Consider the following 15,628-nt stretch of genomic DNA (forward strand, 5'->3'; position numbering starts at 1 on the left):
CCTTTGTGAAACTGTACGCTTTTTCTACAGAGCAGCATCCCTCAAGCAGTTTCTTATCCTTCTTTGTTCCTGATACACTTGGCATTAAATCAGTCCAGCACACATTTCTTTTGTGTATGGCATGCAAGTTTCAGTGATCAACTAATAACCTTGAGGCTTGTCATCATCTTCTTACTGCCTGCAGCTTTGTAATGATGATTAATGATTATGCCTTCAGTTTATTGAACATTTTTTCTAAATACTACTGGGATTGCTTGTCTGCATTATCATGTTCAGTCTTCATTAGAATCCATGGGATACTGCTCCCATTTCATTTATGAGAAAGCTGATGCATCTAGTTAGAAAGTAATAGAGACTGGTTTTGCATGTAGCTTGTCTGATTCCCTGTTTCCTTGACATTACACAGTGTTTTTTGTTTGTTTGTTTGGAGTTAGGTTCCAGGCCTGGAACTTGTGGAGCACAACTCATGATCTGACTTCGAAGTTCATATGCTCCTGCCCCAGCCTTCTTAGGGCTCTACAACTCTTACGTAAACACACATAGACAAAGATGTTTTTTGGGGAAGGAATTTAAAAGACACATCTGTTCTAATCTCTATAATGTATCTGCCACTCTGCAGAATATTGATATGGGTAAATATTCTAAACAGCTTCTTACTATTACTCCTTTTCCAAAGCTGGTGATCAGTTCCATGTTAGGCAGCTACTCAACTACTGAGCAAAACTCCTAGCTCATGACTGTTTTTTTGGGGGGGGGGGAAGGGGGGACGGTCCGGTCATGGGGCCTGAACTCTGGGCCTGGGCGCCGTCCCTCAGCTCTTCAGCTCAAGGCTAGCGCTCTACCACTTGAGCCACAGTGCCACTTCCGGCTTTTTTTCTTTTTGCTTATGTGGTGCTGAGGAATCGAACCCAGGGCCTCAGGCATGCAAGACAAGCGCTCTACCACTGAGCCACCTTCCCAGCCCAGCTCTTGACTGTTTTTATAAACAACTCAAAGTTTCTTTTTTGAAAAAAGCTTTATTGAGATTCACTTCACATAGTATATACCTTACCCACCTAAAGTACACAGTTTGGATATGTGCAAGTACCACCACAACCAGTTTGTTTTGTGTGGGGGGTTAAATTCAAGGGCTAGGCATTGTCCTTGAGCTTTTTTTTTGCTCAAGGCTAGCGCTTTACCATTTGAGCTATAGCTCCACTTCCAGCTTTCTTTCTTTTTTTTTTTTTTTTTTTTGTAGTTCATTAGAACTAAGAGTCTCACAGACTTTTCCTGCTAAGTCTGGGTTTGAACTGCAATCTTCTTCTTTTTTTGCGGGGGAGGGGTCGGTTGTAGGGCTTGAACTCTGGGCCTTAGCGCTGTCCCTGCGCTCTTCAGCTCAAGGCCAGCGCGCTCTACCACCTGAGCCACAGCACCACTTCCTGTTTTCCAGTAGTTTATTGGAGATAAGAGTCTCACAGACTTTCCTGCCCGGGTTGGCTTTGAACCTCCATCCTCAGATCTCAGCCTCCTGAATAGTTAGGATTGCAGGCGTGAGCCACCAGCGCTCAGCTTGAACTGCAATCTTCTTATTTCAGCTTCTTGAGTAGTTAAAATTGCAGACAAGAGCCTTCGCCCTCAGCCAGTTTTAGATGATCTCATCACCTTTAGAAGAAGCCGCTCCTAGGATCCCCAGCCTTGAGTGACTGCTAATCTACTTTCTGTCTCTAGATTTGTATAGATGGAGTCACTAAATTTGGCTTGCTTAGTCTGATGTTTAAAAGACTCATCCATGTGTAAATAGGTCTCACGTATTCTGTTTCATGCCCAAATTATGTTATTGTTTTTAGGTTGGACATTTTGGTTTTTGTCTTTGGGCTAGTCTGAATAATGCTGCTTTAAGTATTTTTGTGTGTAGCTTTATTTCTTTGGGGCATATAAATTGCTAGGTCATATGGTAACTGCTTTACTATATTCCCAAGGTAACTGAGTTGTCTTATAATCCCACCAGTGTATTTTTTGTTAGCAATATCTAAAGAAACATTAATGTCCTTCATAGGAGATGCAGTAGAACAATCATCCCTTTCCTCTTCTCTTTCTCTTTCTCCTTTTTACATTTTTAAGAGAGATAGCTTGGGCTGGGGATAGATCTCATTGACCCACTGCTTATCTTAGCTATGCCCCTGGGTTCAGCAGTAAAAGAGACACTGATTGAAACAGTCTCCCAGCAGGGGATGGAGGTTTGTGGCAGGATGATCAAATGTTCCAGCCCAAACTGGGTATCATGGTTCACACCTGTAATCCTAGCTACTCAAGAGACTGGGATCTTAGGATCACAGTTCAAAGCCAGCCTGAGCAGGAAAGTCTGTGATCCTCTCATCTCCAATAAAACTACTCAGAAAAGGACAAAAGTGATACTGTGGCTCAAATGGTAGTCTTGAGCAGAAGAAACTAAGGACCTCTCCCTGGCCCTGAGTTCAAGCCCTAGTACCAGCAAAAGAAAAAAAAAAAGTTCCAGGCCAACCTGGGCTACATAGTAAAACTGTCTCAAAAATAAAAACAAAACAAAATCTCTCAGTTAATAATGTAACTGAAAGCATGGTTCAATATAAGAGTACATGTCTAGTAAGGCTGAGCCTCTGAGTTCAAGCCCAGTGCCACCAAACAAAACCATGTTTCTTGGTCTTAGTCCTGTGGAAACCTGGGGATTAAACCTCAGTATTTATTTGCCGGGTGTAGGGGACAAGGTGTGGTTTTGTTGTCCTGTGCATTACAGAATGTTCAGTATAATCATTCTGTGACTGGATGCCAGTAGCACTTTGAGTCCAGGTTATATAGTACCCAGAAATATCTGTAGACATTGCTAAGTGTTCCCCAGGGGATCCAAACTCACTCCTGGTTGAAAGTTACTTGTTAATCCTAAGAAGGATAAATTTCTAAAAATTGAATTGCTGGATCTAACATTATGTACATTAAAAAAGACTTTTTTGGGGGCCTGAACTCTGGGCCTGGGCACTGTCCCTCAGTTCTTCAGCTCAAGGTTAGCTCTCTACCACTTGAGCCACAGTGCAACTTCTGGCTTTTTCTGCTTATGTGGTGCTGAGGAATCAAACTCAGGGCCTCATGCATGCAAGGCAAGCACTCTACCACTGAGCCACCTTCCCAGCCCTACATTAAATTATTTTTTTATTGTGAATATACTGTACAGAGGGGTTACAATTACATGGGCAAGATAATGAGTACATTTCTTATCAAGCATTGTAGCCTCCTCCTTTGTTTCCCCTTCCCATCCCTTCCCATCCTCCTCCCCCCTCCCCTACCCAATCTTCCCCTCCCCACCCCTCCCCCCCACCAAAGTTGTAAAGTTTGTTTTCGACCCTACATTAAAATTTTTAAGGCAGTTGCTAAATTATTTTTCATAGAGGTTTCAACATTTTATACCCCAACCAGCAGTATTTGAAGGCATTTTCTCGTTCTAACTAATATAGTGGTTTATTAGAAAAAACATTTTGAGCTGGACACTAGTGGCTCATGCATATAAATCCTATCTACTCAGGAGGCTTGAGATCTGAAGATCATGTATCAAAGTCAGCCTAGGACAGTATTAGCCAGCGAAAAAGCCAGATGTAAAGGAATGGCCCAAGTGGTAGAATGCCAGCCTTGAGAGAGAAAAAGCAAAGAGAGGGCATGAGGTCCTAAGCTCAAGCCCAGAAATAAAAAATAAGAATTGGCAGTGCAGGGATTGAGCTCAGGATGTTACACTTAATAGCAGGCAAGTAAGTACTCAATCACTTGAGCCATACCCTTAGTCTAGCTATCTTTTATAAATTGAGCCCTTACTATTACAAACATGTAGGTTTTTTTTAGCTTGTTGATTTTTGTGACCCAAAATACTTCAAAACACTTTTATTTCTGAACCTTAAATTTTTGTTACCTTAAGTAAGGATGATAATCTGGGTCTCTTTGGATTCTAAAGGAATGTTAATATGCACCATTTATTGGTGGCACTTTGTACTTTATGTGCTTTAAAAATGAATCTATTGAGCTAGGCATGTAGTTCAGTGGTAGAGTGATTGCCTGGCATGTCCCAGGCCTATTGTTCCTTCACCTGCACTATAAAAAAAACAAGTGTGCATCTGTCACTTGGTTGTCTAAATATCTATCTTTGTCTGTCTAATCTATGTATCTTGAACTCAGGGTCTTGCTCTTGTTACTCAGATGTTCTATTTGAGCCGCACTTCCAGCCTTTTTTGCTTTTTTTTTCCACATAGAGTCTCAATATTCTGCCCAGGGCTGTGTAGCTTGGGATGTGTAGCTTGCCACCACCATGCCAACTTGTTTCTTGAGATAACATCTTCCTAATTTTTTTTTTAGCCAGGCTGGCCTCAGCGATCCTTCTGTATCCTAGCCTCCTAAGTAGGTATCTTACAGGTATGAGCTATTGTTTCTAGCTTTAAGCATTTATTTTTTAATAAAAGGGTACTTTTGAGTTGGCATGTATTATCTATGGCATATTCTGGCAGTCACAGTCTTCTGAGTTTGGATGTGTCAGAGAGCTAGTTTAAAAGGTTTGGAGGGGCTAGGAAGGTAGCTCAGTGGTAGAGTGCTTGCCTTGTAAGCATGAGGCCCTGGGTTCGATTCCTCAGCACCATATAAACAGAAAAAGCCGGAAGTGGCGCTGTGGCTCCAGTGGTATAGAGTTGAGGGACAGTGCCCAGGCCCAGAGTTCAGGCCCCATGATCAGCAAAAAAAAAAAAAAATATATATATAAAAGTGCATGGGCTGGGAAGGTGGCTCAGTGGTAGAGCGCTTGCCTTGCATGCCTGAGGCCCTGGGTTCGATTCCCCAGCACCACATAAGCAAAAAGAAAAAAAGCCGGAAGTGGCGCTGTGGCTCAAGTGGTAGAGCGCTAGCCTTGAGCTGAAGAGCTGAAGGACAGCGCCCAGGCCCAGAGTTCAGGCCCCACGACCGGACCCAAAAAAAACAAAAAACAAAAAAAAATAAAAGGTTGGTTCGGCACTTAGGAATCATAAGCATCCTGCCAAATACTCCAGACTGGGTCTGATTTAAACTAAATTCCGTGTACTCTTCCTTTTGTTCAAGACTTCATCCTTTTCCTTGTGAACAACCATGAAACATTTGAAATGCTTATTTACTTGATTCTTCTTTCAGGCATATATGTTCGGCACTAAATATGCCCTCTCATAATTGTGTGGCATATACTATGTTAGTTATGAATTAGTCACTCTAAGAACTGAGGCCACTTGCATGCCTGAAGGCCCAGAATTGCCATTCAGGGACTTGAAGAATTTAGTTGGCGTAGTAATGGGATCTGTTACCCTGCTAGGGTGATGCCATCTTCCTGACAGTCTAAGAACTAGTTAGTTCTTACATTTTGTCTGGACTTAGTCCAAATGGTTTTTACTATGGTAGCCGGATTCCAACTGAGGAAGTTGATGGTAGGTAAATTTTCCTGTGTTAACAGTGCTCCACCTCAACTCCTTGGAGGTAATGGTTACATTTCCTTCAAGCAAAGTTATGTCTGCTCCTAAATGAGCAGTTTTTCAGAAATCATGGTTCTGGATGAATTCTTATGTGAGCAGCTCTGGTATTTCCAGTCACTATAGTCTTCATTACAAGTGCCCTCAAGACACCAGATACCTCTGACTTCAGTGAGTTTTCTGCTAAGCCCCCAAGATGTTTGGACAGTTGTTTGATAACTGTCATTTACTTGCTGTTTTCTCTTCTAAGAATTTATGTGCAGATTGGTATTGGCAAGGTAACTGGTCTGGCTGGTTCACTGTTCTCTGGTCAGGAGGCTGGCACTCATAAACAGGCACTGGGGGGTGGGGCAGGCCACCAGGGGAGAGGTCACCTCTGAGGGAGGCAATTATTTGGTTCACAGGGCAGTAAACCATTCGTGTAAAGGGCCAGATAGTAAATATCTCAGGCTTTGCAGGCCACAGTACCACATATCCTTTTCTTTTTTACATACCTTTAAAGAAATAAAACCCATATATAGCTCAAGAACCTTTAGATCAGACAATATCAAGATTTGGTCCTCGGGCTGTGATTGGCCAACTTCTGAACTAGGTGAAGAAATGAGCTTGTTGCTACATGTGTTTAATGTTTCATGGACATGAACCCAGAGTAACCTTGGGAATTCTCAATTGATTTTGATCCAAAAAAAGAGTGATTAAAACTTTGGCTTATGGGGTCATGTTTGGTAAATGACAGTCCCTTTGGACCTGAGTAACTCAAGGTAACTTTGGTCAATAGGACAGAGGGTTCTTGTGCCTTCCCTAGAGGGATGCTGGCCTAGGGGAGCAGAATGTGACTAGAGTTAGGCTGGGCCCTAATGGGCGCCTGAAACACAGTGAGACAGGCTGCTTTGGGTTATGGTTAGAAACCCGGCATTGTACAGTGGATAGCCAGGTTATATGAAAGAGCACGGCTGTACCTTAGATTCTGAGAACACCAGATTCTGATACATGAATCCACATCTAGTTTTTCTCTTAACCACAGGAAGTTCTGTAGAGGAGGCTTGGCAGGTAGGAAGTGTTCATTTATTATTTCAGGATAATTTGGTGCAGTAGTTGAAGAGCCTGGCCTCCGATGAAGGTGATGTAGGAATTCTTGCTGTACCACTTACTGGTTGTGTGACCCTGAGAAACTTAGTCTGGTAAGCCTCAATGCCTTGGTCTGTAAATGGCAGTGGTCATGCTGCCACAAAGGAGTTGTGAGAATTGAGGAGAGTATGTGGAAAATGCTGTTGGCTCAATTCCTGTCATGTTGTTTTCATTTATTATGTAAGCAGTAATGGTAACATGAATGTGGAAGAAATAGGGATCAGAAACAGAAACAAGTGTTTGTGATTTAGAGCCACATTTGGGATCATGTTAGAAGAACAGAACTTGACCTATATCTGCTTCTTGTCTTCTAGTCTGTTTAGTGGAAATAATACTTACTGACATATTGGTAACCAAGCGAAGTAGTAAGTTTGACTTTATAAAACATTGGATAAATTTTAAGGTAAAGTCAGTATCTATGAATTCAATTTCTTGAACTTGTAAATGTTTTAGAATAGAGCCAGAAGGTGATTCATGCAGAATGTTTTGTCGAGGCTGAGAATATAGCTCAGTGTTAGAGCACATGTCTGGTATGTGCTAGCTCTAGGTTCTACCCTAGCACTATGGGAGTATGGGGTTGTTTTGTTGGAGATAGTTGATAGGATTCTGTCATGTTCGACTTCCATGTTCAGGACTTCCATTAGTAACTTTTTTTGTTTGTTTTTAATTTTGGTGCTGGTAATGAGGCTTGAATTTAGGGCCTTGCATTTTTACTCAGCTTTTTTGTTCACAGCTGGCACACTATCACTTGAGCCACGTTTTTTTTTTTTTTCTGATTAATTGGAGATAAGAGTTGAATTTTTTTTGCTGGGAAGGTGGCTCAGTGGTAGAGCGCTTGCCTTGCATGCTCGAGACCCTGGGTTCGATTCCTCAGCACCACATAAGCAAAAAGAAAAAAGCCGGAAGTGGCGCTGTGGCTCAAGTGGTAGAGTACTAGCCTTGGGCTGAAGAGCTGAGGGACAGCACCCAGGCCCAGAGTTCAGGCCCCACGACCGGACCCAAAAAAAAAAAAAAGAGTTGAATTTTTTTCTTCTAGGAAGTCTTCAAACTGCAATTCTTAGATCTTGTAGCTAGGATTACAGACCTGAACCACTGGTACCCAACTCTGCTAGAACTTCCATAATATGGAATGAATACTAAAAAATTGGTATGCTTTTGCAAGATATTTGAAATAGTGGAATTTTAAAATGAGTGAACAGGTGAGAAAATAGGCTGGAGATGTTTATTCTTGATTGAAGAAATGTGACAGTGTCTTACAAAATTAAAAATGTATATATCCTTTTTTTCCTGCAATCTCCTTTCTAGGAATTTATCTTGGAAAGACATTTGCCATGTACATTTGTGTAGAGTAAATTAAATACATTATTTGTAACAATCAAAAGGTGGAATTGGCAGTGTCTAGCCTTTGGAGACTGCTTACCTAAATCTTTCCATTTGTAAGCTATGTATCTGCAAAGAGCAAGGGGTTTCTATGAACTGATGGAACTCTTCTAAGGTAGATTAAGCTAAAAAAGCAAGGTGGGAGAAGGGTGGAAAGGAACAGCTGATATCCTCCTATAAACAGAAATTCTCTTAGGAAAAAAATACAAGTTGAGCATCTACCCAGAAGAACTCTGGGAAACGAGACAGGTAGGAGGGAGATTTACATTTCTTAATGTATTATTTTTATCCTTTATGTTTTACAGATACATAATGTTTAACTCAAAAAGTATGAGTGGCCACAGTTCCAATTTATTGGCGTTGTAAACTCTGTGGAACACTTATATGTCTCTCCCACATTGGTGGTGTGCCTCTCCAGTCCCTTTGACCTTGATGTCTGGAGAAGCTGGCGCTAATGGCTGGCTCACCCTAAGACAGTCTGCCCCTCCCACAACAAAGCATGTTGACGTTCTTCCTCTTGATTTGTGTGACTGACATTGCTTCTCTTTCCACCCCCAGCTCCAGCAGCATGTAAACAACTTTCGCCAAGAAGCCAGGTCACCGCTGAGAAAGGGCAGGAAGAATTTTGAGTGGCCACCTATGCCAGGTGTGCCTGGAGTTCTGCAGGCATGAAACATTCCATGCCAGCCTCCGTGTGCCACTGGCGAAGGTTGAGGCTCTTCAGGTAGGAGGGTCCTGGGGGCAGCAGCACCAGGATCCCTTCCAAAGGGAGAATGGGGACAGATACGAACTCTCTACAGTGAATTTGGGTTTCAGCTTATGAAGGAATTTTAAGCAAAATTATTTAATTTCCACATATTCACCTTCCAAAACCTTCTGTGTGAAGTGCGAGTGTCACCCCCTCCACGGGAGTTATCAGGAGTTTTCTGGCACCAAGGTGAACTCTTCTTGGTATTTCTGGCAATACAGATCTGCTGGACAGATTGATCTGCTGAATGCTGTGGGGCAGGAAACGGAGCAAAGCCTCTGGAAGCAGTGGACAGGTAGTGGAGTGGAGAGCTCTCCTTTGCCACTTACTTGCACAGAAACACAGCCTGGACACGCATGCTGGTACTGAAGACTTGTTCTACCTTGTTCGCTATCAAGTTCCTCTGCTCTGTGCAAGCAATTAAATGATGTGATCCTGGGGATGGAGTTTGTCACCCTTGGGGGACTAGCTTCCTTTCTCAGGTTGGTGCTGTCAGAAAGGACCATCTGAAGGCCACGGTTTGTGCGTGGGGAAGAGGGCACCAGCCTGGCCTGGATCCTCCACCATGTTCCTCTTGCTGCCTTTTGATAGCCTGATTGTCAACCTTCTGGGCATCTCCTTGACAGTTCTCTTTACCCTCCTGCTCGTTTTCATCATAGTCCCTGCCATTTTTGGAGTCTCCTTTGGTATCCGAAAGCTCTACATGAAAACTTTGTTAAAAATCTTTGCGGTGAGTTGAGCTATTTTGATGGGTAGTGTCATAGAGGAGGGGGAATTGGTTTGGGCAGAAACAATTCTTACCCAGCTGGTAAGAATACCTGGCTGTTTCTGCTGGACCTGGGAGAAACTGGGAAAGTAGGGGGTGGGGACGGACTTTGGAGGGAATGGAGAAATGAGTGCATACACTGACCCTGAGCCCGTGACTCTGCATCGTGCCTGCCAAGTCACAGCATGAGACATAAAATCAAGCGCATTGCTATGTACTCCTTGTCCCTATAGAGCAGGTATATGGCACAGTGCTGCCAACCTGTCCCCCTCTGAAAAGCCTTTTCTCTCCTTACACATTTATTTAAAGAAAGCCCTTACACTTCATGCAAAAAGAATGAACAGAAAAGGGAGTTTGAACTGTTTAATTTTCTGAAAGATAGAAGGGGAAGATAGTATATTTCTGAACATCAGTCAGAACATTGGCCAGAACTGGCTGCATTATAAAGAAAGTAGATGAGAAAGGATGCTAATAAAACTAAGCTAATAAGACACCATAAGATTTTGAACGTCTAGGCAGAGATTTGGTCATTTATTTGCAAAATCTCAGAACTAGTCCCCAGCTCTGCAGGAATTTTTTTTTAATTATTTTTTTTGGGGGGGTCTGGTCGTGGGGCCTGAATTCTGGGCCTGGGCGCTGTCCCTCAGCCCTTCAGCTCAAGGCTAGCGCTCTACCACTTGAACCACAGTGCCACTTCCGGCTTTTTTCTTTTTGCTTATTTGGTGCTGAGGAATTGAACCCAGGACCTCAGGCATGCAAGGCAAGCGCTCTACCACTGAGCCACCTTCCTAGCCCAGGAATTCTTTTTCACAGATGAAACCATGTATAGCTTTGAGAACTGCAACTTCATGGTCAAAATAAAGCCACATCACTTTTTTTAAATTTTTTTTTGGGGGGGTCTGGTTGTGGGGCCTGAACTCTGGGCCTGGGTTCTATCCCTCAGCTCTTCAGCTCAAGGCTAGTGCTCTACCATTTGAGCCACAGCGCCACTTCCGGCTTTTTTCTGTTTGCTTATGTGTTGCTGAGGAATCGAACCCAGGGCCTTAGGCATGCAAGGCAAACGCTCTACCACTGAGCCACCTTCCCAGCCTGCCACTTTTTTATATGGTATCTGGTAGGTTTGTTTGGTAGTGCTAGACCCCAAACCTTGAGCCTTTCACATAGTGAGCAAGTGTTTTTCCTCTGAGTTATACCTCTAACCATATCTTATAGTTTTGGAGATTTTTTTCTTTTTGTTTTTTTTTGGGGGTTTTTTGTTTGTTTGTTTTTTGGTCGGTCACAAGGCTTGAACTCTCGGCTTGGGTGCTGTCCCTGTGCTCTTCAGCCCAAGGCAAGTGCTCTACCACTTGAGCCACAGCGCCACTAGTTTTGGGGGTTTTTTGAATGCGGAGTTTGAACTCAGGGCCTGGGTGCTGTCCTTGAGCTTTTATTTACGGCTTAGCACTCTACCCCTTTGAGCCACAGTTCTACTTCTGGTTTTTCTGGTGGCTAATTGGAGAGAAGAGTCTCACAGACTTTCCCTGCCTGGGCTGGCTTTGAATCATGATCCTCATATCTCAGCCTCCTGAGTATCTAATATTATAGGTGTGAGCCACCAGCACCCAACATACCTTGTAGTTTTTTTTAATGTTTACACTTTCCTGTGGCTCCTTAGAATTATGTGATGAAACAGGGTAAATATTCTTATTTTATCAATAAGGAAAGAGACTTAGATTACCTGAAATATATGAAATGTTCATGATAGTGGAGGAAATGAGATACAGTATTTTTTTTGATGATGCTACAGTTTGAACTTCAGATCACATACTTGCTAGGCAAGCACTCCCCTATTGGGCAAGTGAATCCCTTTTATGACTGAATTTTTAGGATGTACAGTCTTGTGAGTTCTAATATAGATTATTATTATACCATGGAAAACTCATTCAATGTTTACTGTTGTGCTAACCTGTGGAAATGTAATTTTGGGCCATCAGAAGCACATCTTGGAAAACCACTAGTCTGAGCAAAGTGATTTAGTAATGGAAATAGCAAGATTAAGATTTTAAAAGAGTAGAAGCTGATGGTATGGCTCAATGGTAGAATGCTTGCCAGCATGTGTGAACTTCTGAGTTCCATCCCTAGTTGCCATGGTTCATTATTTATTTCTACATTTTACTGATTTTCTTTGTAAATAGCATTAAATAGCATTCAGTTCGTACAGTTGTGCTTTTGTCTGCTTTTGAGAGAGATGGAGAGGATGTAGATGGATGATTCCTCTCTTGGAGGACTAAACTCAGAGCAGGTCCCATGGATGCTGAGTTACTAAAGACCAGAATGTTCGAGGAGTATCATATTTAAAGGGGTTCTGTCCTTTTCCTGAGAGTATCTGCTTCAGATGTCCTTTTCAGAGTGATGATAGCATTTTAGAATGGAAGTCCAACTGGGTTGAAAATGACTTGGGAACAACAGAAGAAACCTGTGTTTCTCTGCCTGAGGTGAAAGGTATCAGTCAAGTTAGGGGAAAAGGATGGGACTTTGGCAGTTTGCACATCTTCAGCTCCACTGGATCAATGGAGGCTGCAATGGTTTGGAAGACCAGCTTCATGTGCTTATGGGATTAGAGTGGGAAGAACATTTGTTTTTGGAGCAGGTATCCCTCACCTTGAGTACTTGGGATTTTCAACAGCTCCCACACTTACCTTGATCATTGAACTTGGCAGCCTGTTTCCTCATCTGGAGAGGAGTGGTAATTCTAACCTCACATGGGAGTAGTAAATGTCCATTCTATTGTAACTTTGAGTGGGTAAGGACATGCTCAAGGAGATGAGGATGATTAGTTGCAGGGAAAACGTTTTATTTTTATTTATTTTTTGGGTCCGGTCGTGGGGCCTGAACTCTGGGCCTGGGCACTATCCCTCAGCTCTTCAGCTCCAGGCTAGTGCTCTACCACTTGAGCCACAGTGCCACTTCCGGCTTTTTTTCTTTTTGCTTATGTGGTGCTGAGGAATCGAACCCAGGGCCTCAGGCATGCAAGGCAAGTGCTCTACCACTGAACCACCTTCCCAGCCCCAGGGAAAACGTTTTAGCTTTTATCATTTCTGGTCTGTTTTTTCAAATGGAGACTTTGATGGAGAGAAAAACTAAGAGTTGATTAATTAAGTACAGCCCTTATTAATTACCTGCTAAGTGCCAGGTACTGTCAGATTATACACTTGGTGGGTTCTAGCTCCTGCTTCCAAAAGTACTTATAGTCTCTTAGGAGAGACAAATATGCACACATATACTTAATTCATCATGCAGTGCCCAATTAAAGTTCTGACGCAGAAGTTGGGTAGGAAACAGTTCATAGTAGATTTGGCATTAGGCCTAGATTTTGGAAAATGATAGAATATTCTTCAAGCTTATTGGGTAAAGGTGAAAAGGTACAATCTTGTTTGGATGCAGCACATAGTTTATTAGAGCAAAAAGGTACATGAAGCAACAAGGTGGGTTTTATGTCTTTTATTAGACACTCGGTAGCCATTGAAGGTTGAGCCAGAAAGTGATATGATCAGGCTCTGGCAGCATGTGTTCAGGTACAGGAAGGAGGACTGAGGGAGAGAGAAGTGAAGCTGATGTTGGCCTTTTATAGGTCAATAAAGGAGAGAAGGAAGGAATATGGAACGAGCAGATGTGAGAGTGCCACTTCAGAGGACTTGGTGACATTGGAGGCCTGGCAACTTGGGTAGATGGAGGGAGAGGATGCCAGCTCTCAGGCTGGAATGTGTGGAGGAGCTACTGCAGTAATGAAGAAGTATGCCACTGCAGATTCTCAGCTGCTGCATGAGGATGCTGCCTGGATTTGTAATTGGAAATGTGAGGTTGGCCCTTCTGTGAAATAAAGGGTAGACTTGACAGTAGCAACCTGAACATTATAGCCAAAGCAGGGAGAGGATGGAATCTTTGCTGGGGAAGTATAAGCCCGGTGGTTTTCAGGGATCAAGTTCTTGGATATATCTAGTTGGTGGGAATGTAGTGGAGACTGATATAACTAGTACCAGAATTGTATTGAGTGCCCATCTGCATTTCACCTGCCAAGCTCTGTTCAGTTTAATGTTACCTAAGATCCTAGTGTTGTTAATGCCCTTAAATTTTCTCTGTCTAGGAGAAGCTGAAAGGAGAATAAAGTAATCTGACATTGAATAGTCTCGTAAATGACAAATCGGGAAGAGAGACGATTTTTATGGTGAAATGAACTCTGAACCTAGGATTCTTAATTTTATTCCAAAGTATCTGAAAACTATACTTCTTAAAGTGACAGCTCAGAGAAGCTCATTGTATAGTTACTAGATATCACTATTATGCTTTGGCCTGTGATATAAAATGTGATTGATTTTTATGCCTAGTTTCTGTCAGAGAGGCCCTAACTGTAGGGATGTCTCCTGGATTAATGTTTTCTATTGTCCTTAGTGAGCACCTTGCCCACATTTGAGCTTATGCTGAAGAGATGAGAGCACTTGTTGCAAAGCCTCAGGAGTGGGTGGTTGGAGATCAAATTCTGATAACTATGAAAAGTCTTAAAACAAGAGGATTTAATGATTTAATGAACCTTCTGGATGCTAGAGAGTGACGTGTCTAGAAAAGACTTGGAACCCCCACCCCATACCTTTCATGTGCAACTCTTGTATAGGGCACATCTTGATCTTTGTTCTTTGTATTAAATTGTAAACATAAATAGTGTGTCCCTGAGATCTGCAGACAAAGCATTGATCCCAGTGTGGCAGGTTGTGAAAACCCCATTTAATAGCCAGTCAGAAGCACTAGTCACAATTTGGGCCTTGCTTTTGGCATCTGGATGGGGCAGTCTGTGGGATCTCTCACTCTCCAGGTGTATAGTGTCAGGACTGAATTAAATTAGCTTCAGTTTGCTTAGTATATTTATGCCTAGTCTCTCCCACTCCCCTAGCAGTGTTAGAAGTGTTTGGGGACTTTGTTTTCCCAGGCCTTTTCTCCCTCTATTAGGGCAAAGGTAGTTGAGTGAGCTGCCCTAGTCATCCCTTAACAGGCTGTTCTCAGCTAATTGCCAGATTTCCTCCAGCCCAACTGCTTGTCCCTTACTCTGTGACTGGACAGTGCCTTAGTAAACACAGAAGCATTCTGTAATGTGCAGAAGCCAAAGGGGATGAAAGGGTATATGCAGCTAAACAGTTTCAGAGCTGAGCATCAGCAGCAATGAGAGAGACTGCACTCTTTTCATCCTTGAGGTTAATGTTTTGTGTTACTTGCTTCTTGCAGTATAGTCTGAGTTTTAGAATTCAGCACAAGAGTAGTGCTTCTATTATTATTGTCCTTGCAGTGTCAGTACAGGATTATAGCAAGAATGTGGAACACTAAATATTTGTGTTCATATATTTAGACGTGTAGCTTGTGCTTTCTTATCAAGTCTTTCTAAGTTTTCAGAAACTAGGCAGTTCATCTTCTTCCTAAAACAGGAATTAACATTTTCCCCCAGAAAAGGTTATCCACTCATAGAACCAAAAGCCATCAATGCTCACCTAATCTTAAATGTTGAAACATGGGTTGAGTTTTCTCATTTCTGACCTTACTTTGAGTGGATAACACTAAAGCTGCCTATTGTTTTCTAGAGAATGACATTTGAGGTTTCCAGTCGAGGTCAGATTAAATTGATTGACTTTCCCTCCTGTAATAGAACAGTCTTGCTGCTTTTTCAGGCTCCACTAGCATAGTGTACCCTGAATGCCTTGGGCTCCATGCCTTATGCATCATGATAGTGTTCTCTCCCTGTGATAGAATTCTCTCCTTTGTGCACAGCTGTGGACAAAGTTTAAGAGGCATCTCTTGAAATCTTTTTTATTTCCCTTACTCACCGTGGAGGTATTCATTGGTAACATATTTCACGAGGGAGTAGGTGAGCTGGTTCTATTTACCCCAGGTAAAAGGACTCTATTAATGAAGGTAGAAAGCTCCAGGGAAAGCTGCTTTTTTTTTCCTTCTTTCTAGCTCTCTTCCATAGTCTGGATTTTACTAGTAATGAAGACACCTAACGTGTAACACACTTGCCTTTTCTAAGTTCTGTCACATACATGGTGTCCTTCTGTTCTAAATGACCTTGCTAAGAAATCATGTTTTGTAGATAAAGAGAACCAGATT

At 42.4% G+C, this 15,628-nt stretch overlaps 1 protein-coding gene across 1 annotated transcript in view; it reads left to right on the plus strand.

Annotated features, from left to right (window-relative positions):
* Positions 1–15,628, plus strand: part of Gpat4 (glycerol-3-phosphate acyltransferase 4) — a 42,541-nt gene that overhangs the window by 12,994 nt on the left and 13,919 nt on the right. The window contains exon 2 of the mRNA XM_042679433.1: positions 8,544–9,463. Within this exon, the coding sequence (XP_042535367.1) occupies positions 9,299–9,463 (165 nt within the window). The 5' untranslated portion in view covers positions 8,544–9,298. The remainder of the gene's footprint in view (positions 1–8,543; positions 9,464–15,628) is intronic.

This window comes from Dipodomys spectabilis, unplaced genomic scaffold (assembly GCF_019054845.1).
Source record: "Dipodomys spectabilis isolate Male_0828 unplaced genomic scaffold, ASM1905484v1 ptg000052l, whole genome shotgun sequence".
Lineage (NCBI taxonomy): Eukaryota > Metazoa > Chordata > Mammalia > Rodentia > Heteromyidae > Dipodomys > Dipodomys spectabilis.